Below are 22,600 nucleotides of genomic sequence, written 5' to 3'. Positions count from 1 at the left end.
TGGGCCTAATTGAAAAGAAAAATAGTTGTAGGATATTAAATATAAAAATTATTCTCATTTTACTCTATTTTAAAAATAATTATTAAAAAAAAAACAAAATTAACGTTATACTGTATTTCATTTTTTAAAAAATTTATGTGGTGATAGAAAAATTATCAAAAATACAATGCTTTTACCCATTAGTAAAGAGTGGTTTACCTTAATGACATAATATTAAATGAAAATTGCTTTTTAATTTTTTTGTTAAATTTGATCAATTTAATTAATTATAATATAATTTTTAATTTAATTAGTATTCAATATTATGATTAATTTTTATATATTAAATAATTAATTTTTAAAAATTAAATAAAAATAAATCAAATATAATTCAATAATAAATGATATAAATTAAAAAAAAAATTCGTTAATAGTAATCAATCCTTTCATTTTAATAATTTTTTTTAATATATACATTATATCCATCTTATAAGTATATTTAATGTTGATATAAAAATAAGATCTCGACCTAAAATAAAATTAATAATAGAAATCTATCAATCCATCAGGGATAAAGTATCAATGGGGCAAGTCAACTGATTATTGTAGTCTCATATCGTATGTACGACGGATATGTCTCCTCTATTTCCCGAAATGAAAAGTGTTTGAACTTTAAGAAGCTCCTTGGCAGCCATTGAAAAACTGAAAAAGAAGAGAGGAAGGCAAGACTACAGACCAGAATAACAAATTACAAGAGGAAATCTTCCTTCAATAAAAAAAGGGGGAAAAGAGAAAGGGAGAAAATATATGTGTGTGTACACTTCAGAATATACACTTCATGTTCATGACAAGTCACTGCTGTGCTCTCTGATTAGGCTAGGGGTAAAGTTACATTATTATGTGGTTGTATGGTGTATTGTCCCAAAAATTCAGAGTGGGTGAGCGCTTATACAGAAATTTGGGGTTCAAATATCTATAGTAATCATGATGGCACTATTTTGCTATTGTCTGTGGCATGGGCATGCCTGAATTCAAATAAGCCAGTGAGACCCCGTGCTCTGGCAAGGTGTTCTAGCTCTTCAAGCTTTTGTTTGAGTAGTTCAATTTCTCTGGCTAAGTCTTCATCCCTCTGTTTCATGGCCTGAAAAAATAGATTTCAAAACATTGTTTATCAAACATATAATCAAGAGATCGTTAGGTATTATTTTAAATGCACTTTATCTGGCAGAAATAACAGTTATATACCTTTTTTCCATACAGTTGTTACTCGTAAATTTCTAGTCATAGTTTTCCTGTTCTACTTCTGACAACACGGGAAATTATTCTTATTTTTCTTGTGAGTACCTTCTGTAAAAACCATAGACTATTTCTTTCACATAATTATAACAATTAAACTGTCAACACTGAAACCATGAACTTTTTAAAGTATGGATTAATGAGAGTCTGAGCTCCCAACTCGCTGTAGAATCCATGACACTTTATATGTTTCATTCCTATGCTTATTCAAATGGTTGTCAGTCCAAATAATTGACTACAACACATCTCCAAAGCAAGATATCTTATACAAAACATGTTTCGATTTGAATAGTTCTCCATAGATTCACATCTATCAAATAGGGGTAGAGAACGGCAATACCTTGTAAAAAAATTTGTTTGTGACTAACTCAATTATCCAACAGCTAAAGCTGATAAGAAAATATACAGCATTATTATTTATATCTAACATAACAATAACCAGAAAATAACACCAGCCAACTTCCTCGCATTCTATGCCTCATATTAGAAGCCATGCAGAAACCATATATTAATCTCCCTGAAGAATACTAAATCACCATAGTAAGGAAAGACACATACATCCAAAGTATCTTCCACATGTTAACCTCATATCCAGGGATCAGAGGTTAGTTGTTACTACCTTAGGATCAAGGATGAAAAAGAACGATTAAAGTATCTCCTCTTCCAGGAACAGTTGTCAAAGTCATAATCTCTTTGGTCCAAGGTCCAGAGTAATAAATAAAGTGCAAGCACAAATCATCTCCAAACACACTAGAACTTCAGAATTCCATTTAGGTTACACAAAAGCTCCATCCACGTGTATCTTCAGTTTTGTATTTTAAGGAAATGATATAGACTTGCATTTTAGTTGTAATAATAGGCCTGAATAGAGTGGATGACAAGCTGAACCCAAACTAAAGTCAATATGAAAAGGACATTTGCTGATTACCAATCTAAGAGAACATTAATTTGGCATCCAGCTCCTACCAGCACACAGGCACTGGATGGCCCAGCATCTGTTGTGATATCCAGCTCTTTGTACCAAGTCATGGTACTGTCTCGATCCAGTCAGAGATTAATAGGAGAGCTATTCTGCCCATAAAAAATAGATGGATGCATACTCTATATGGGCAAACGGTATTTTCATTCATGATCAAAGGAGAACTATCTAGATTCTTGCATCTTTGTCTTCTCATCAATTTTGAATTTGGGCAGCATCCTTGTTGCCTCCACAAATACATTCTACTTCTATTAATTAAAAGGTTAATCAACCTTTGTGTCAAAATGCCATTGTGTCAAAATGTTTAGTATTGAAGACAGGTATATCAAAAGAGATTGATCTAAGACTCTGATGGATTTTAATTGAAATCTCTCATGCAGCTTTTAAGCATAATGTGTTCAATCCCAGATTTTGTGGCTGATGTCTTCAATCTCTATGAAGGAAGTCCAAAAGAAGAAGATGATGATAAATTTTGGGATTCATGATATTCACAAAAATGCATTTGATAGTTGTAACTTGTTTTATCCCAATGTAATTTACTATACCTGGATGAGTAATCCAGTAGATATGTATATGTATATATATATAGATGGATTTAATACTTAATTTGATGAAAATTCTTTAGCTTTTGGATGAGGAGTCTATGAACCCAAGTATTTATACGTTAGCCATTGGAATGTTGACTACGAAGGTTCACTAACCAACAATTAGGTCTACCCTACTTCAGATAGGTTGCAAAAAATTTAGTACTGGACTGACCAGGGAGCATTTACTTTCTATTGTCATATGGCTTTGGTTGCATCTTTCATCTGCTCACTCATCTTTTTTTCCTCTCCAAACCAAGATATAGCAAGGGCATAAAACTTCACAAAGAAGAATTACCAGGATATAGCAAGGGAATAAAACTTCACAAAGAAGAAGTAAAAGGAAACAACAAAGATAATAATGAAAAAAATTTAAATGATGCTGCCAAAATGCATTAGCATATAAAAGTAATAAGATCTACATCAAAGAAGAAAAAATTCTACCTCCAGTTCCTGTTTGCGCAGCTCCTCCTTTCTTGCTTCTGACCGGGCACTTCTTTGCACCTCAAAAATAACAGCAGCTCCAGCAACCTAAGGACAGATAACAGGAAATGTTTGGTAACAAGTTATTAGGTAATGAAGTTAACTTCATGCAGTGACAAAGGTCTAGTAGAAGAGATCATCTAATTGAAGTCCATTTACAAAACCCTTAAGAAGATATGCACATGAGGGCATAATACAATGGATAGAACATTTTATGAATGCCATGCAAATCAAATAAAGGAGCAACATCAATCATTGGTTCAAGTACTTATATTCAATTATGGAAAGATATATTAATAAGTTCGAGAATATGATTGGTTGAGGGCCTGAGAATCTAACAAAACCAAAAGATCAGAAACTTATGGAAGAGAAAAAATAAAACTCATGAATCTTGCAAAAAGCTTCTGCTATTCAGATTTTGGATCTATCTGAAATTACTAGCTCTCAGCAAGTTACACATAGGTTCCTTTTTATATGTAAGTTTCACATGGACATTTTATATTTTGAGATGTCAGTGATTATAGTAAAATTATAAATATATTTATCAAAGTGCTGAAAATTGAAATCAAGTTATTGTATTTTAATTTAAAATTAATTTGAAAATAATTGTTACTTTTCAGTTTTGGTTCACTTGAAAAACACTAGTATACTAATACATTTTCTTTTTTACCTTTTCCCCAAATAATTTGTATGAAACTTTTCCTCCAATAGAACATTTTACATTGAGCATAAATCTAAAAGAAAAAATATTACAATGTCAAAGGAAAAGAAACCACAATTTCCGAAGGCATCTATGCCGCAATTAAGTTTTAAGGATGAGTAGCACTAGATGAAGATGGCAGACTTTCCATCCCACCGCACCATGTATATGCATATATACCAAGTATAGATTACAAATGGGGTGAAAATTCATGAGGTCCGAGTCCCATGGATTTATGCGTGCTAAACTACAAAAGATGCAAAAAATGTTTCACATGACCCGGATCACTATGATGTGAATCCAACTCCTAAGATGCTCTCCGATACTGGCATCGATATGAAATGAAGACCATAAGGAAACATCAATTCTTAAGTGGATAACCAGAAAACCTATGTTATGTGCAGTTAGAGTCAGAAAGCCAATTTGATGGCTAGATTCCCATTTTATGCACACAGAAAATACAACCAGAATAAGGAGCCTCACTACCAGACACCAGGTTCCAAAATCTGGCCACAAGAACATCTACCTGAAAAAAAATTCTCTTTCACAATAGGGCATGTGAGATCATGGCTAAAGAAATTACAGTCAGGTATTCATTGTTATAACATATAAAAAATTATTTACTGTCATCTTCAAATCATTTCCAGAGTGTAGTAAAATCAGAAATTATGTTACCGTGAATACAAATAGCTCCCCAAGAAGATCTGCAGCAGCTTGAATAGCTTTTTCCTCGTTCAGAGGACGTATTGCTACATCAGTATCATGACCATAAATGCGTCTTTGGATTCTAGTTGTAAAACGATGATTTGCCTGATCCATCATTATAAAGGAGCATGTGGTTTTTATTTCAAAATAAGTAAAAATTAGTCATTGCAAGAACTGAAACCACATTTTAAAGGCCTGTTATTGGCATTAAAAAAAATTCTTCTTCCTTTTAAGAATAAAACCTTAAATAACATTATACATGACAGCAGGACAAACAGAGGGACAAATCAACACCGACAATACAGATGAAGAAACAGCCAAGCCCACAAAAAAAACGAATCCCAGAGAGATATAGTACAGAAACAAAACAAGTAGTGTAAAAAAATGGTCAGTCCATAATTGTAGAATGCATTTTCTCAACCTTACTCAAAAACAAGAAAAGGTTAGACAGGAATTGACTATGGAGTGAAGTGATCATGAAGATTCTAAGAGGCTAAAAAGCGCTCGTAGTTAACTTTATCAGAATTTTTATTGGACACTTAGGACCACAATTATTCTAATTTCTAACGTACCCACATTTGATGATCAATATTGAGAGACATAGTAGTATCTACTATCTAGTAACTATGCCGGAGTTAGGCCCGCTTTCTTTTATGAACAATAAGGTGAAGCTTATGGTTCAATAGCCATGAAATGGGCCAGCCAAAATTAAGTATAAACCTGATGCTCCTTAACTGCGTGCTCAAGTGAAAAATGGCATCATACAGTCACCAGATCTCCAAAGGGATTAAACATTGCAATGGCAAACACGATAGATTTGCATGAAGATACCTGATATTATAAGTACTGCTGACAGCATCACGGTAAAACCCTAAAATTTTTATTTTTTTTTCTGGCTTTCCCTATCAATTTCAACGTGTAGGATCTCTACAGAGACTGTCATACTCACCACATATCTTCTGTTAATTCCAGCAAGTTATAATAAATAAGAAAGGGCCATCTCAACTGTGGTACATGTCATTTGTTATGGGTTTGCAAAAGGTTACAGCCAAATGTGTTCAAAAGTTTAAGTTCAACGGGAGAGTTTCTACTATTTCCACGCAAAACTTCCGCGGCTGCAAATTTTTAGTATTGTGTATTTCAAGATTAAAAAAGTAAGAAAATGTTTTGTTCTAAACTCACTAAGTTGTGATATAAGTAATTTTTGTTTAATAAATCACATCCCTCACTAAAGTTTAGAATTGTCATAATAACGTGCTTCAATGTGTAGCCTTACAAAAGCTAATGACATAGATAATGTTAGAATATTGCGGAATACATAGTCAAATTTTCATAACCCGAATTAACTAATATAATTGGCGCCTGGAGAACAGAGAAGTGGGTCATTAAAGAAGAAACAACAGTCACAACATGCACATGCTTATGTAAGTTGAAAATGTGACAAGGACTACCACGGTTAATTTTATACATAGAAACATGACAGGAGAATTTCCATAATGATGTATAAAAAATGTTCAGACATAATTAACAATTATTAATTTCAAACTAAACAACAGTCTAGGGCAGGTTCCTTCCGTAGTTTAATAAACAAAAAAGCATGAACACTTAATTTATTATCCAACAAATTGACACAAAACAATGTAAGACCAGCAGATCCCGGCGGGCACCATTCCACACACAGACTATTCAAGGTGAAACATATAAGCAAGGCATAAAGGTGCTTCGATGATCAGCTCAACATTATTACTAGCATAACCAAGTTAAGGTAAAAACGATTATCAAAACGAATTGAAGACGAGATGAGAAAAAGAAATAGACCTGGGCGATGTTAATGATCAGCTGGCGAAACTTAGGGTGAAATCCAGCCTCTTTCTTGAGCCGATTAGCAACAGGTTTGCATATGGCTTTTAGAAAAAGAGTTCCTAGCTTCACTACAGGTAGGATCATTTCTCTGTGTTCTCTCCCTCTTTAATGGAATTGGTAGATTGCTTGATCTTCGCCACTTATTGTATCTTTTTAATCGAAACCAGAAGATTTACGAGAAGCAGGGAAGTAGTCGAAGGGCGACTCTCAGCTGTCGAGAGAGGGACATCGGTCTCGTCGGATAACACGACGCCAGATCTTCGTACGCCGGCGCAGTAAGTACAGTTTAAAAATTACGAGTATTTTTTTATTTATTTATTTTTCATTAATAGTTCCTAAGTGTTTAATTCTTGTAATTAGGGAATTTATTTTTTCAAAAAAAAAAAAAAAATTGTTAATTACAATAATTAATAAGTTAATTAATAATGTAGGTTTTATTGAGAAATTGGTCCTTCAACTCTTAATTATTGCAAATAAATTCTTTACTTTTTATTTTTTTTAAAAAAAATTAGTTGTTTAAGTAATTTGTATAATAAAACAAATAAAATTAAGTGCATAATCGTTATCCTATCGTTAAAATTAATGATACAATTTTAACGTAAATTAATATTTATATACTCTATTTAAAATTATACATAATTTTAAAATATATAAATATTAATATTTTAAGTACCGTATTTATTTAATAAAATATAAAAAATATTATATTTAGTATTAAAAATTAATTTAAGATCCCAATGACACTTCTAACATCAACCAGTATATTTAACTCCTTAAATATGTTATGTTGTAACAGATATAACTAATCGAGTATTATTAACCATGATATATTTGAAAAATCAATTAAGTCTTTAACTTTTGGCCTATTTACTCCTAAAAAAAAAATCTTACATGTTATGTCAAATGTAGTTGGATCATTGTTTTAGAACCAATAACTCATACATGTCACATTTTTGCTATAAAAATTTGATTTTTTTTTTCATTAAATGGCTATTTATCTATTATATTTTTACATAAATAGAGAATAAAAAATTCTATAAAAAAATCATAGTTCAGTTCGATATTGTCTAAGAGGAAAGTAGAATACAGATGCGGGATAAGTAAATCAATGGATAGTCTTGGTTCTATTAAAAATATTAGTATAGGTGAAGACCCAATCGTAAACAATTCGAATAAAAATATTTATAATTTCATTTGAAATGAGAGTTCTATTTATTACAGTAATGCTAATCATTAATTACTTAACTGTCGGTGAGTTTTTTTATATATATTATCGTTACAGAAGAGATTTCAATGATTATTTATTCGGCAGAATCAAAAATAAAAATTATGGTAAATAAAAATCTCATAAAAATATTTTACAAGGTATGAGTCAAATCAGTTCATTTTTCAATCATAATAACTTTTGCAAGACTATTTGATAATTAGTAAAATTTAAAATATTAATTTAAATTGGTTTTTAATAAAAAGTAATATTTTATAATAAATAAATATGATATATAATTATTTAGTAATGGTTTAGAGTAACTATTTAATTTTAAAATATATTATTTTAGAAATGGAAGAAAAAGCAGCAAACCGACACATTAGATTGCAAAATAGGAAAAAAGGCAAAAGCCACAAAAGCAAATCAAGAACATATCCACTAAATAAAGGAGCTGGATTTATAAGATGTGCCAATAAGCACTAGTGGCATTTATATAATTATATTTGTCAATATTTAATTTAATTTAATTTAATTTTTTTTTTAACTTCATTGAGAGAATTCATTATAATATTGTCTAAAAAGAGATAATTCATGTAACATATATACACATCATTATTTACATTGGTGTGATTTTCGTTTTTTTATTGATCAAAATTGGTATTGCATATCTAGTCAGTATCCTCAATGTCCCCCGTAATTATTATTTTTATGAAAATATAACTTTAAAAATTATAGAATATATGCCGCGGTTTGATTGTTGTTTAGTTAAATATATATTTATTGGGTTTACCCTTTGAATGAATGTATGATGAGTGTTGTTTAATTGTATTTCATGAATTAATTAATCTTTTGGAGATATATATATGTTTAAAAAATTAGACAAAATCAATATGGCAGGTGTAAATATATTTCTATATATAGAGAGAGCTGTCTATACAAATTTACCATAAATAGAAGAATGCAAAAGATGAGTTCTACCAATGGAGAGAATGTAGATGGAAAAGAGCTGTTAAAGGCTCAGGCCAATGTGTGGAATCATATTTTTAACTTCATACACTCTGCTTGTCTTAAGTGCGCTGTTGAATTAGGCATACCAGATATCATTCACAATCATGTTAAACCCATTACAGATCAACAACTTATTTCTACATTATCCATCAACCCCTCAAAAGCAAAGGATGTCCAACGTCTAATGCGTCTATTGATTAACTCTGGTTTTTTCAAAAAGGAAAAGATATATCCACATGAGTTAGAAGAAGGATATGTTCTTACCACTTCCTCCCATTTGCTCCTTAAAGACAATCCCTTTAGTATTAGACCCTTTCTATTTGCAATGCTCGATCCTGTCTTAATGAACCCATGGCCTCATCTCAGTGATTGGTTTCAAAATGATGATCCAACTCCATTTTTTACAGCACATGGGATCACATTATGGGACTATACTAACCGTGAACCCAAGTTTAACCATGTGTTCAGTGAAGGTATGAGATGCGATTCTCATTTAGTCATAACAGTTATAATAAATAATTACAAAGATATATTTTGTGGATTAAAGAAATTAGTTGATGTTGGAGGTGGCACTGGCTATTTTGCTAAAGGTTTGGTCCATCAGTTTCCAGACTTGGAGTTCACTATTTTTGATCTACCACATGTAGTTGATGGCTTGCAATCCACTCATAACTTGAAATATCTTGGAGGAGACATGTTTGAAGCAATTCCTCCTGCTGATGGAATTATATTAAAAGTAAGTAATAGTATTTTAATTATATAAAATGCAATTATTTTTTTATTTAACATGTATAGTCAACTTATAATTATACATATATTTATTACAAATAACTACAATATGTTTGCTGATGCATGCAGTGGATATTACACGATTGGAATGATGAAGAGTGTAAAAATATACTTGAGCGTTGTAAAGAGTCAATTATGAGAAGTGATAAAAGAGGTGGTAAGGTGATAATAATAGATATTGTCATGGACAATCAAAAGAAAGATATAGAGTTCATCCAAACACAACTCTTGTTTGATATACTAATGATGACCTGTCTTACCGGAAAGGAGAGAACTGAGAAAGAATGGGCTAAACTCTTCTTTCTTGCTGGATTCAGTCATTATAAGATTGTTCCCATACTAGGTACAAGATCAATAATCGAACTTTATTTTTAGTATTTACTTATCTACAATATATATTTATGTCAATATGCACATTGTACATCTTTACATATTGGCACGTTTAATTATTTTTTTATATGTATTGTTGATGCTTGTATTCCTTTTTATTAGAGTGTAAGTTTGAATTCAAATTGTGCATTTCATGTGTCCTTAATAAGATCGTATTATGTAGAGTGGCATCTATTTTACAATATACAAACTTTCCCTCGATATAATATATGTATGTGCATGTATATTTTACATCTAATAATTTCAAGTAAGAAAAGCGTTTGTATATATATCTATATATTACGGAAAAGATTATTGGAATAACATTGTGATTCTAATACAAATAATTGGTTACCTTTTCCTTTTCTTTTTGGGGCCAATTACTCTAGTCTTTTATTTTTAGAAACAAAGGGAGTGGGAGACAACATTATGCCGAATATATATATATATATATATATATATATATATATATACACTTCAAATCAAGATTAATTAGAATTATGAATCAATTGAGTGGTTGAGCACAATCAATTACAAAATAACCAATCCCATTAGGAAATTTGATTATATTTTTGTGATTGTTCAAATTAGACATGTATATTATATAACCCATGAACATTTTTCAAAGCCAAAACCATCAAAACAATAAATCATGAAAGTAGTCCACACGAGCAATTATTCTTATAATTGTTTGTATGTAATTTAAATATTTTATTTTATTTTTAAAATGTTAGTATTAAGCTACTAATTAACTTATAATTTTTATATATGCATAAAATTAAGCCATTGTAATTTTTCTGTATTTCTTATGGAGAAAAACTCTAGATGTAATTTTTAATATAGTTAAAAAAGATAAAAGAATTATATCACGGGTCAGTACCAAGTATACAATTAAAGAGCTCGAGTAATACAAATAATTTTGCACGTCCATCATTTAAACCACATCAACAATAAACAATTCTAAAAATAAAAAGGGGAAAAAATTTGATATTGAATTCACTTTTTTATTTTGTTTGGATTAAGTTATTATCTTTTTTTTTTATTCTCACTAATAATGTCTATTATGATCACCTTCTTTTTTCGCTTATCATAATTGATTCTTTACAATATTAAAATATCTTTGCATATTTTTTATTATTCCAATCATGTAATATCTACTAATATTCATGATATGGAATCGTCAAAATAAAGAACATGATATTACATAAAAATTGCATTAAAATCTTTATAAAAATAAACAGACATACATACATATATATATATTACCTTTAATAAAATCTCATTGTTTGGAGGAATTCCTTCAAAATGTCTGATCTTACGTATTTTTAAATTGTGAATATTTTATAACCTCAGTTAATCACATACGAGAGATCTAAAATAATACATTTCATGTGTAGAAATTCATGTAACAAAATCTTAATTAAGGTCCCAGTGCCACTCTCAAACAAGCATCGACCAATGCATTCAACTCTTTAAATATGTCTTTACACTTATTTAGTACAATAAATATAGCTAATCGACGATCACTTTCTATCGTATTATTGAAAAATTGATTAAGACTCGACTATTAGTCGACATACTCCCAAAATTAAATCCTATATGATGTATTCAAATACAGTTAGATCATTACATTATAACAAACAACTCGTCTAATGTCATGGTTTTGCTACAATATGATCAAACATATCTGGCACGAATTGTTCAATAGTCAACGGATTACGTGTTTAGAAGGAGCTTAGAAGTAGTAGTAAGAACATATGTCTTTATTTTAATTTTGATTCTACTTCTTTAGTTTTCATTAATTTGAACAAATAAAATATTTTCTTATGCTATGATTGGTTAATTTCTACCAAATTTCTGCAAGACTACATGGTATCAAGTGAAATTTAGAAAATTAATTTAAGTTGGTTTTTTGATTAAAAAAAATATATTTTATATAATAAATAAAGATTATATATAATTATTTGCTAATTTTTAATATATAATATTTTAAAAATGGAATAAAAACCAGCACACCATCACATTAGATTCCAACTAGCAAAGACTGACGGCCCATTTTTATAGTTGCCATATGTAAGGTCAATATTTTCCTCCATGCCCAAAAGAAATCCTATTATGTATGTTATATGTATATATGTATGTAAATAGATGCATCATCATCATCCCTATGGTTATCATTACCATCAAAAGTAGTATGACATGTCTAGTTATTTTAAATTAAATTAATCAAATAGATTGTACCTATGCTGATTGTTTTCCAATGGAATTCAAAATATTATTTTAAATTAATTTTTAACAAACAATATAGTTCATAGAATAAATAAATAAAAATATTATATATTATTATTTACCAATATTTTTATATTAATTTCAATTTTAATATAAAAAAAAAGTAATCACCATACATTTCACTTAAGATTCCGGTTAGCAATGAGACAAAATGCAAGAAAGAATTCTTGATTAACATAAGAATAGATATATATATTAAGTTATATTAAAAAAAACATGAAAAGTATAATGTAATTGATGTCTTGGATTTCAAAACTAATTTAACAACTAATATGCATTGGAATGTAACATGTGCCAATAAACATTAATAATATTTTTGTAAGTATATTTGTCAATGTTTAACGTTGTCGGATATCTTAACTTCATTAAGGGACAATTTATATGATATTGTTCTAAACGAGACAATTTATGTAATATATTTACACATTATTATCGACATTGGTGTAAGTTTTCTTTTTTTTCTTAATCGGTTAAAATTAGTATTGTATTTCTAGGTATCATCGTGAGGGCCACCAATATTGTTGTTTTTATTAAAATATAAATTTAAAAATTAAAGAATATATGTTGCCATTTGTATATTTGGGGAGTTTAACTTTTGGACAAATATATAACTAGAGTACTGTCTAATTGTAGATCATTAATTAATCTTTAGAGATCCATAAATATTAAAAAAATTGTTAGTAACCGCTTACACATTGATTAAAAAATTAAAAAAAAGAATAATATGATAGATCTATATCTACCTCTATATAATAGGGATAGTATATCTATACAAACTCGCAACATATAGAAAAATACGAAAGACGAGTTCTACCAATGGAGAGATTATAGATAGAAATGAGTTATTAAAGGCTCAAACCAATGTGTGGAATTACATCTTCAACTTCATACACTCTTCTTGTCTTAAATGCTTTGTTGAATTAGGCATACCAGATATCATTCACAATCATACTAAACCCATTATATATCAACAACTTATTTTTGCACTATCAATCAACCCTTCAAAAGCAAATGAGGTTCATCGCCTAATACGTATATTGATTAATTATGGTTTCTTCAAGAAGGAAAAGATAAGTCTAAATGAGTTAGAAGAAGGATATGTTCTTACTACTTCCTCCCAGTTGCTTCTCTAAGCAAAACCCCTTTAGTATCTCTCATAATGAAGCCATGGTCCCATCTTAGTGTTTGGTTCCAAAATGATTATCTAACTCCATTTTTTACAGCACATGAAACCACAATATGGGACTACACTGCCCATAAACCTAGATTTAATCATTCGTTTAATGAAGCTATAACATGTGATTCTCATTTAGTTACAACAATTATAATAAATAATTGTGAATGTGCATTCAACGAGTTAAAGAAATTGGTTTATGTTGGAGGAGGTACTAGAAAATTTGCTGAAGGTTTGGCCCATCAATTTCCAAACTTAGAGTTCATTTTTTTTTTATCTTCCACATGTGGTTGATGGCTTGCAGTCCACCCATAACTTAAAATATCTTAGAGGAGACATGTTTGAAGTAGTTCCTCCAATCGATGAGCTTTTATTAAAAGTAAGTGATAACATATTAATTATATAAAGATATAATAATTATTTTTATTTTGATATAAATAGTCAACTTACAATTATATATATTTATTATAGTAACTACATATATATATTAATGATGCAGTGGATTAATATCCACTGTAAAAAGATACTTGAACGTTGTAAGGAATCAATTATGAGAAGTGATAAAAAAGATGGTCGAGTGATAATAATAGATATTGTCATGGAAAAGCAAAAGGAAGATACAAAGTTCATGCAAACACAACTCTTGTTTGACATGCTAATGGTGGTCAATGTCCTTGGAAATGAGAGAACCGAGAAAGAATGGGCTAAACTCTTATTTCTTGCTAGATTTAGACATTATAAAATTATTCTCATATTAGGTACAAGATCAACCATCAAGCTCTATCTTTAGTATCTACTTATTTATAATATCTATCTATGTCAATATACATATATTGACATCTTTATATATTGACATAATTGTAAAGAAATTTAGCCGGGTAGGGTAGAGAGCATTTAATGCTCATTAATTTTATGCTGCTGTATTTATTGAATGGAACCTTGGGAATATATATACGTACAGGGAAATGAAAAGAAGATGAGGGTGGTCTCTGGATACGCAGAGACCTCCAGCTGTTTTCAACATTTAAAATATAAAAAGCAAATACGAACCCTTCATTTTAGGGTTTTGATCTGGGCGGTCCACATGTCCATTTTTTCAGCCTTCTAATTTTTCCCTAATTCTTTTCACTCGCTCCTCAAGATGAAGTCAGTTTGCTTTCGGTTCTTTGAGTTCTTCACTATCTCTTCTTTGACTCTTTGAATTCTCTTGTTGTAGATGCTTGATCTTGAACATATGTCAATGATGTGCTGAAGTTCCTAAAGGTTTTGTGAGCAAATCGACGAGCTGTTCCCTCAAGGTGACATGCTTTGTTTCAACGAAGCCTTTTTGAACCTGGTTGCAAACTATGTGGCAGTCAATGTCAAGGTATTTTGTTCGTTCCTGAAAAACTAAATTTGCTGCAATGTGCTTGGCGACTTTGTTGTCACAATTCAATGTTATGGGTAAGAGAGATGTTATTTGAAAGTCTCGAAGTAGATAAGTTATCCACTGAACTTCGCATACCGTGGATGACATACTTTTGTATTCAGCCTCTGTGAAAGATTTGCTCACCGTAGTTTGTTCTTTATTTTTCAGGATATTAGTGCAGACCCAAGAAAGATGCAGAAGCCCATGAATGATTTGCGGGTTATCGGACACGATGCCCAATTCGAATCACAAAAAGCCTGAACTTTAAAATCATTCTTTCTCGAGAAGAAGATGCCTTGCTCCAGATATTACTTTAGGTATCTAACAACGTGTAGTGCAGTGTCGAGGTGCGGCCGTCTAGGTTGTTGCATGAGCTGACTGAGGTGTTGAGTGGAGTATATTATGTTGGGTCTGGTGAAGTTGAGGTAGAGCAAACGGCCGATTAGGCGTCTATATCTCTCTAGATATGGTAAGATTTCTCCTTCTTTTGTATTTAGTTTTAGTCCGGAAGACAGGGGAAAGTGGCTTCCTTTTATATCTTCCATCTTTATATCTTGTAGAATATCTCTGGTGTATTTTTTTTGGCTGATGTAGATTCCTTCTTTTGACCTAGCTATCACGACTATAAGGAAATATCTTGCTTGGATGAGGTCCTTGACTGTGAAGGCTTCATTCATAGTGCTTTTGACTTCGTAAATTTCTTCATCATTAGGACCCGTGACAAGTAAGTCATCCACATATACCACAACTGCAGCATAGTTTCTTTTTGTTCTTTTTGTGAATAGACAGTGGTCGGCTTATGACTTGGTAAAGCTAATAGATTGGAGCTTTGAGGTAAGCTCCTTGTTCTACTAGCGACCCACTTGTTTTAGGCCGTACAAGCTCTTGGTTAGACGGTAGACTTTCCCTTCACTAGCCTTAAAGTATCTCTCTAGAGGTTTTAAGTATAGCTCCTCTTCCACAAAACCATGTAGGTATGCGTTATTGATGTTTAATTGGTATACTGGCCAATCACTTGCAACTGCCACGACTAAAAGTAATCGAACCGTGACCATTTTGGCCACTTGTGAGAAGCTATCACGATAATCTATCACGATAATCTATGTTGAACTTCTGGTTGTAATCTTTAGCTACGAGTCTTGCTTTGTATTTATTAACTGATCTATCGGTATTGTGTTTTATTTTGTACACCCATTTTGAGTTGATTGCCTTCTTCCCTTTTGGTAGTGTAGTTAGTTCCCATGTTCTATTTTCTTTCGGTGTAGACAGTTTGGCTTGCATGGCCTCAACCCACTTGTTGTCCCTTTTAGTATCCCTGTATGACATTGGTTCTTTGGTAATAGACATTTGTGCAATAAAAGTAACATAGTCGTGGTTATATGTAGGTGTGGTGGACATGAGGAAGGGGAGCTCAGACATAGGTTGTTCAGTGGCATGGGAGATAAAGTCTTCCATCCAGGCAGACCTGTTTCTCACTCTGATGCTCCTCCTTACTTCAGACTCTTGGGGAATGATGGTTGGTAAGGGAATTTCTTCTCTTTGTGGCTGGTTTTCAGGTGTGTTAACTGTGTCGTCACTTGGTATTAACAATGGTGTGTCAAGGTAATCTGGTTTAGGGTGTTCTATTTGGTATAGAAAAATATGTTCATGAAATATGACATCCCTTGACAAAACTGTTTTTCTGCTTGTTATATAATATAATTTGTAAGCCTTTGCATCGGGTGCATACCTTAAGAAAACACATTTCAAAACCCTAGGTTCAAACTTTTCTTTTTGAGGGCTAGCATTTATAGCAAAACATAGACAATCGAAGGTTTTTAGGTTTGAATAATTCGGTTGTTTTTTGTACAGAATCTCATAAGGAGTTTTCTATTTTAAAACAGAACTTGGCAAAACATTTATTATGTGTGTGGCTGTGAGTATGGCTTCATCCCAAAAACTTTTAAATAGTTTTGATTCAAACATCAATGCCCTATCAATTTGTAATAGGTGCTTATGGTTTCTCTCCACCACCCTATTTTGCTGTGGTGTGTATGTACAGGTTTTTTGATGCATGATTCCTTTTTCTTGAAATTTTTTTTTGCATGAAGTGTTTATGAACTCAGTGCCGTTGTTTGTCCTAACTGTTTTGATTGTTTTCTGAAATTGATTTTGTATTAGATTGCAAAAATATTTCAAGGTATTTGGTACACTTTTTTTTTTCTTTTAATAAATAAGTCCAAGTGGCTCTTGAGAAATTATCAATTATGGTTAAAAAATAAAGTGCACCAGAGGTACAATTAACCAGGTATGGTCCCCAACAGTCAATATATATTAAACTAAAAATGTCACTAGTATTGATGAAACTTTTAGAAAAAGATAAGCGCTGCTGTTTTGCCAAGGAGCATATTTCACAATTATGTAGAGCTGCACTGTCTGGTAACTTTAGATTGGAAATGTGGATCAATTTTTTTGTGGATGTGTGGTCGAGTCTTTTGTGCCATAGTTGTAGGTTGTTTTCTTGGGTGTGACTGATGTATGCTTTGTTAAGGTCAATGTCTTCACTCAGGGTGTACAAGTTCTTCATTATTGTTCCCTTCCTTAATATTTTGTTAGTTGTTAAATCCTGCACAAAATAATGGTTGAGATAAAAAGAAATGTAGGTATTTGTAGCTTGGGTTAGTTTTCTGACAGAAATAAGGTTACAAGTGAATTTTGGTATATAAAAGACATCGTGTAGAATTAAGTTGTCACACGGCTTTATGGTTCCTTTGTGGGTTGAATGGCTCGTGGTTCCGTTTGGTAACGAGACAAACACTACAGGTTCTAGTTTTACGGGTTTAAAGCATTTTGAAATCATGGCATATGTGTGATGTGGCACCTGTGTCTATTATCCAAGTTTCTATGTCATCCTGTGTCTATTATCCAAGTTCCTATGTCATTAAAGGTATGTAAAAAATAGCATTTAAGTTGCTTACCAGGGGGGCCAGAGTAGCCCACGCACCTTGCCGATTCTGCCGTGTTTGCTCCTTGGTTCTTCAAGTACTTGCTAATCTCTTGTTATATGAGTGTGGTCATTTCTGTGCCCCAGTTTGTGTTGAATACTTCTGTTTTGGTGTTATCAAGGGTATTGTTTGCCGCTGTATTAGCCTTTTCTTTGTTCCTTTTCCCTTTGAGTTCTATAAACCATTCTGGGTAGTTGTGGAGCTTGAAGCATGTGTCCTTTGTTTGCCCTGTGTTTTGCAATAAGTGCATGCCCTGTTGTCCTTTTCTTTTTTTCATTTTGGGAATTTTGGATTGTCTTTTAGGTTGGTGTAAAATGCAACGAGTGTCCCTTCAAATGAGTTAGTATTGTGTACTTCCATCTGTTTTTCAATACTAATTACCATGGAATAAACTCTATTCACTCTGGGTAAGGGTTCCATGATCAATATTTGGTTTCTAACATGGTCGTATGATCATTAAGACCCATTAGAAATTGGATTAAGTTGTCCGTATTGTCTATTTCACTGTGTTGTGTTGCAGCATGGCAGGTGCAAGCAGGTAAGGGCCTTAGGTGTGTTAACTCATCCCACAGCCTTTTGAGTTTTGTATAAGAGGTTGTGATAGAAAGGTTAGATTGCGTGATGGAACTTATTTCGCGTTTTAGTTGATACAACAGAGGTCCGTTGCTTTCACCATACGTTTCTTTTATTTCATCCCACAGGTTTTTTATTGATGTGGTGAACACGAAGGCACTAGCGAGCTCTTTGCTCATCGAGTTTAGCATCCAAGACACCACCATGCTGTCTGTTTTGTACCATTGTTCATATTCTACTGCATCTGCTTTGGGCTTTTTGCATCTGTCGTCAACGAGGGCGAGCTTGTCCTTGGCTCTCAATGCAATCACCATGGCTCGGCTCTAAGACAAGTAGTTGGATCCATCAAGTGTGGTTGTGATGAGTTGTATTCCAGGCTGGTCTGAGCTTAAGAGTGTCAACACATCTATATTAGGGTATTGAATGTGTTGTCATTTAGAATCTTTTGTTAGCTCTTCTTTAAAGAGAAGTAAACATAAATATATTAGTTACTTTTATTTCCCTGGTGAACAAAAAAAAAATACTAATTATATACTGAATTTCAAATTAAGATGCAGTAATTTGTTTTAAATTTTTGCTACTACTTTGATAAATATATTTAAAATTTTCACTTTATAATTATCGACATCTCAAGTAAAAAAAATTTGTTTACTTCAATAGTTAATGCATAATTTGAAAATATTTTAGAACCTAGATAATTTTGCTATATTGATCTACCTAAACTAATAATATGCTAAGTTACGATCGCTCAAATGAAAAAAATTGATAGTTTTGCTCGTGGTGATTATGATCATATTATTGCAGCTAGCCTCATTAGAAGTAGTAATAACTAGGTTATGGGATTTATATGCAACTTGAATATTTCCAAATTGGTGGTGGCTAAAGTTCTAGAGGTCTTTGAGGATCTCAAGTTTGCATGGCATAAAGGCATCAAAAAATTTTATTGCTAAGATTGATTTTTTATATGTTAAGCAATTTCTTGCCAATATGGAAAAGGTTTCTTTCTTTCCATATCTAAAGAAGTTTAGCTCGTGGCACTTCTTAACTTTAACTGAAAGATTTAGATCTCGCATATCTCTAGAGAAGAAAATTCATTTACCAATTGTTTTGCATATTAAACTCATAAGTCCATTAGGAGTTATAGAGAATTAATTCATGCTCCTAATATTATCTCCTTTTCTACAACTACTTAAATCACTATGACATTATTTAGGCACATCTCCCTTTTGTGATGAGTTGTTTGATTTGTTCCCCCTTGGTGGCAAACAAAAGAAAAAGTAGAACATTGAGTGCTTATTTCCCTATATTCTTATGTTTGTTTTTATTGTAAAAATTAATAGATAAAGTGTCATTTTTCTAACTTTATTTATTTCAATTGACATGACATACCATTAAAATTAATTACTTCAATTAGATAGTTATATAAAATTACTAATTAAATACAATTAGAAGAGTAATTTTTTTTTTTCAAAAAAGAATATATTCATATTCGGGATAGTAATCGTAAATCAAATTTTCATATTAGCTAATATAATAATAATATTCATAAATTGATGTTGATATAGTTTGAATTTTGAAGATATTTATCTATATTTTGAGAAATAGTTCATATTTATGTTAGTATATATTTTATATATAACTTGAAGATATTTTTTATTTATTCTATGAAATATGTGATGTATATTATAGTGGATATTTTATGAATACTTTGTAGATATTTTTTAATTATCATTAGAATTATGTGATATATATCCTGAATATCTTAAGGTTTTTATTTATCCCAAAATTTTTTTTATTTTTTATTTACTGGAGATATACTCTATTAATTAATCATAATAAAAAATCTTCTTATCAGTTCTACCCGTAAATGTAAGCACACCACCGAACTACGTTAAATTTTATATAATTCTTTTATTTTATTTTTATTTTGTTGTGATTGTATGTCATTTAGGAATTAATTTCTCCAATAGTTGATATTTTAATTTTTTTTTTCATTTTCCTTTTTTTTTAAATTTAAGAATTTGAGTACGCAAAAATATCTTTTTCTGACACAAAAAAAAAGTTCGTGGTAAGGATGACGAGATATATCATACCAATTTTGACCAACAAAAAGTGAAACTAAAACAAATGATGATAATCAAAACATTTGGCGTATTGAATGTGTTGTCATTTAGAATCCTTTGTTAGCTCTTCTTTAAAGAGAAGTAAACGTAAATATATTATTTTCCAAGTGAACCCAGAAAAAAATAGTAATTATATACTGAATTTCAAATTAAGATGCAATAATTTGTTTAAAATTTTTGCTACTACTTTGATTAATATATTTAAAATTTTCACTTTATATTTATTGACATCTCAAGTAAAAAAAAAGGTTACTTAATTCAATAGTTAATGTGTAATTTGAAAATATTTTAGAACCTAGATGATTTTGTTATATTGATGTGCCTAAACTAATAATATGCTAAGTTTCTATCGCTCAAGTAAAAAAGATTGATAGATTTGCTCGTGATGATTATGATCATATTATTGCAGCTAGCCTCATTAGAAGTAGTACTAACTGGGTTATGGGATTTACATACAACTTGAATATTTCCAAATTGGAGGTGGCTAAAGTTCTAGAGGTTTTTGAAGATCTCAAGTTTGCATGTCATAAAGGCATCAAAAATTTTTATTGCTAAGATTGATTTTTTATATGTTAAGCAATTTCTTGCCAATATGGTAAAAGTTTCTTTCTTTCCATATCTAAAGAGGTTTAATCGTGACACTTCTTAACTTTAACTGAAATATTCAAATCTCGCATATCTTAAGAGAAGAAAATTCATATACCAATTATCTTAGCATATTAAACTCACAAGTCCGCAGCAGCTTAGATAGCTTTTTCCTCATTCAGAGGACGTATTGCTACATCAGTATCAAGGCAATAAATACGTCTTTAGACTCTAGTTGTAAAACGATGATTTGCCTGATCCATCATTATAAAGGAGCAACTAAGTTTTATTTAGAAATAAGTAAAAATTAGCCACTATGAGAACTGAAATCACAATTTAAAGGGCAAAAAACTTCTTCTTCCCTTTTAAAAGAATAAAACCTTAAAAAATATTATATAGCAGGACAAACAGAGAGACAAAACAACACCAACAAGATACCCATGCAATAGAGAAGAAGAAACATCTCATCCCACAGAAAAACAAATCCCAGAGAGATATAATACCGAAACAAAATGGACGGTGTAATTAAAATAGTCAGTTCATAATTGTAAAATGCATTTTATCAACTCTACTAAAAAACTAGAAAGGGATACACAGGAATTAGCTAAGGAGTGAAGTAATCATGAAGATTCTGAGAGATGTAAACTTTATCACAAATTTTTATTGGATATTTAGGACCATAATTATAGTAATTTCCAACATACACACATTTCATGGTCAATATTGGGAGACATAGTAATATCTACTATCTAGTAACTATGCCGGAGTTAGGCCGGCTTTCTTTGATGAACAATAAGGTGAAAAGTTGACACCTTGAGTGTTTACCACAGATGCTTGTGGTTCAATAGCCATTAACTGGGGCAACCATAATTAAGTATAAATCTGATGACCCTTAACTGTGTGCTCAAGTGAAAAATGGTGTCATACAGTCACCGGATCCCCGAAGGGATTAAACATTGCAATGGGAAGCAGCATAGATTTGCATGAAGATACCTGATATTACAAGTACTGCTGACAGCATCATGGTAACAGACTAAAATTTTTATGTTTTCTAGCTTTTGCTGTCAATTTCAACATGTAGGATCTCTACTGAGACTGTCATACTCACCGCATATCTTCTGTTAATTCCAGCAAGTTATAATAAATAAGAAAGGGCCATCTCAACTGTGGTACATGTCATTTATTATGGGTTTCCAAAAGGTTATGGCCTAATGTGTTCAAAAGTTTAAGTTCAGTGGTAGAGTTTCCACTATTTCTCTGCCAAACTTCCGTGGATGCTAATTTTTAGTGGATTTTAAGATTTTAAAAGTAAGACAATGTTATGTTGTAAACTCACTAAGTTGTGATATCAATATTTTTGTTTACTAAATCCCATTCCTCATTGAAGTTTAGACTTGTCATAACAATGTGCTTCAATGTGTAGCCTTACAAAAGCTAATGACATAGATAATGTTAGAATACTGCAGAATACATAATCAAAATTTCATAAATCGAATTAACTA

The 22,600-nt window shown here is 31.1% G+C and overlaps 3 protein-coding genes across 6 annotated transcripts; 2 read left to right on the top strand and 1 right to left on the bottom strand.

Moving 5' to 3' along the window:
• Positions 1-720: 720 nt before the first annotated feature.
• On the bottom strand, positions 721-6,761 carry LOC110815124 (uncharacterized). Its single transcript, XM_022042779.2, has 4 exons — positions 6,545-6,761; positions 4,697-4,831; positions 3,283-3,369; positions 721-1,120 (listed from the first exon to the last, which is right to left on the bottom strand). Exons 1-4 carry the CDS (start codon positions 6,671-6,673, stop codon positions 962-964), a joined length of 510 nt encoding a protein of 169 aa, XP_021898471.1. The 5' UTR covers positions 6,674-6,761; the 3' UTR covers positions 721-961.
• On the top strand, positions 6,523-10,052 carry LOC110815125 (trans-resveratrol di-O-methyltransferase-like). 4 transcript variants are annotated; one of them, XR_015818077.1, is made up of 3 exons: positions 6,523-6,663; positions 6,757-6,864; positions 9,452-9,493. XR_015818077.1 is itself a non-coding variant. In XM_088216708.1 (3 exons), exons 1-3 carry the CDS (start codon positions 8,755-8,757, stop codon positions 9,966-9,968), a joined length of 918 nt encoding a protein of 305 aa, XP_088072834.1. In that variant the 5' UTR covers positions 7,890-8,754; the 3' UTR covers positions 9,969-10,052. The 4 variants fall into 4 exon arrangements, 2 of the variants coding, with proteins under 2 accessions (XP_088072834.1, XP_088072833.1); XR_015818078.1 differs by lacking the exon at positions 9,452-9,493 and adding an exon at positions 9,409-9,448; XM_088216708.1 differs by lacking the exons at positions 6,523-6,663; positions 6,757-6,864 and adding exons at positions 7,890-9,277; positions 9,663-10,052 and having other exon boundaries at positions 9,452-9,540.
• Positions 10,053-12,467: 2,415 nt separating this feature from the next.
• On the top strand, positions 12,468-14,215 carry LOC148268591 (pluviatolide O-methyltransferase-like). The gene is made up of 3 exons (XM_088216103.1): positions 12,468-12,481; positions 13,042-13,351; positions 13,967-14,215. The coding sequence occupies exons 1-3, from the start codon at positions 12,468-12,470 to the stop codon at positions 14,213-14,215; spliced, it is 573 nt and encodes a 190-aa protein (XP_088072229.1).
• The last annotated feature ends 8,385 nt before the right edge of the window (positions 14,216-22,600 follow it).

Source organism: Carica papaya, chromosome 3 (assembly GCF_054855325.1).
Source record: "Carica papaya isolate Zhongbai chromosome 3, ASM5485532v1, whole genome shotgun sequence".
Taxonomy (NCBI): Eukaryota; Viridiplantae; Streptophyta; class Magnoliopsida; order Brassicales; family Caricaceae; genus Carica; species Carica papaya.
Note: the sequence above shows the minus strand (reverse complement) of the source record. Positions and strands in the feature narration are given on the sequence as shown.

Coding starts and splice junctions, on each gene's coding strand:
- LOC148268591 (XM_088216103.1), top strand. Junction 13,352..13,966: donor ATGAGTTAGAAGAAGGATAT/GTTCTTACTACT, acceptor GAACGTTGTAAG/GAATCAATTATGAGAAGTGA.
- LOC110815125 (XM_088216707.1), top strand. CDS start 8,755: ATGCAAAAGATGAGTTCTACCAATGGAGAGAATGTAGATGGAAAAGAG. Junction 9,541..9,662: donor CTGATGGAATTATATTAAAA/GTAAGTAATAGT, acceptor TGATGCATGCAG/TGGATATTACACGATTGGAA.
- LOC110815124 (XM_022042779.2), bottom strand. CDS start 6,673: ATGATCCTACCTGTAGTGAAGCTAGGAACTCTTTTTCTAAAAGCCATA. Junction 3,370..4,696: donor GGGAGCTATTTGTATTCACG/GTAACATAATTT, acceptor ATCTGTCCTTAG/GTTGCTGGAGCTGCTGTTAT. Junction 1,121..3,282: donor TGCGCAAACAGGAACTGGAG/GTAGAATTTTTT, acceptor CTATTTTTTCAG/GCCATGAAACAGAGGGATGA.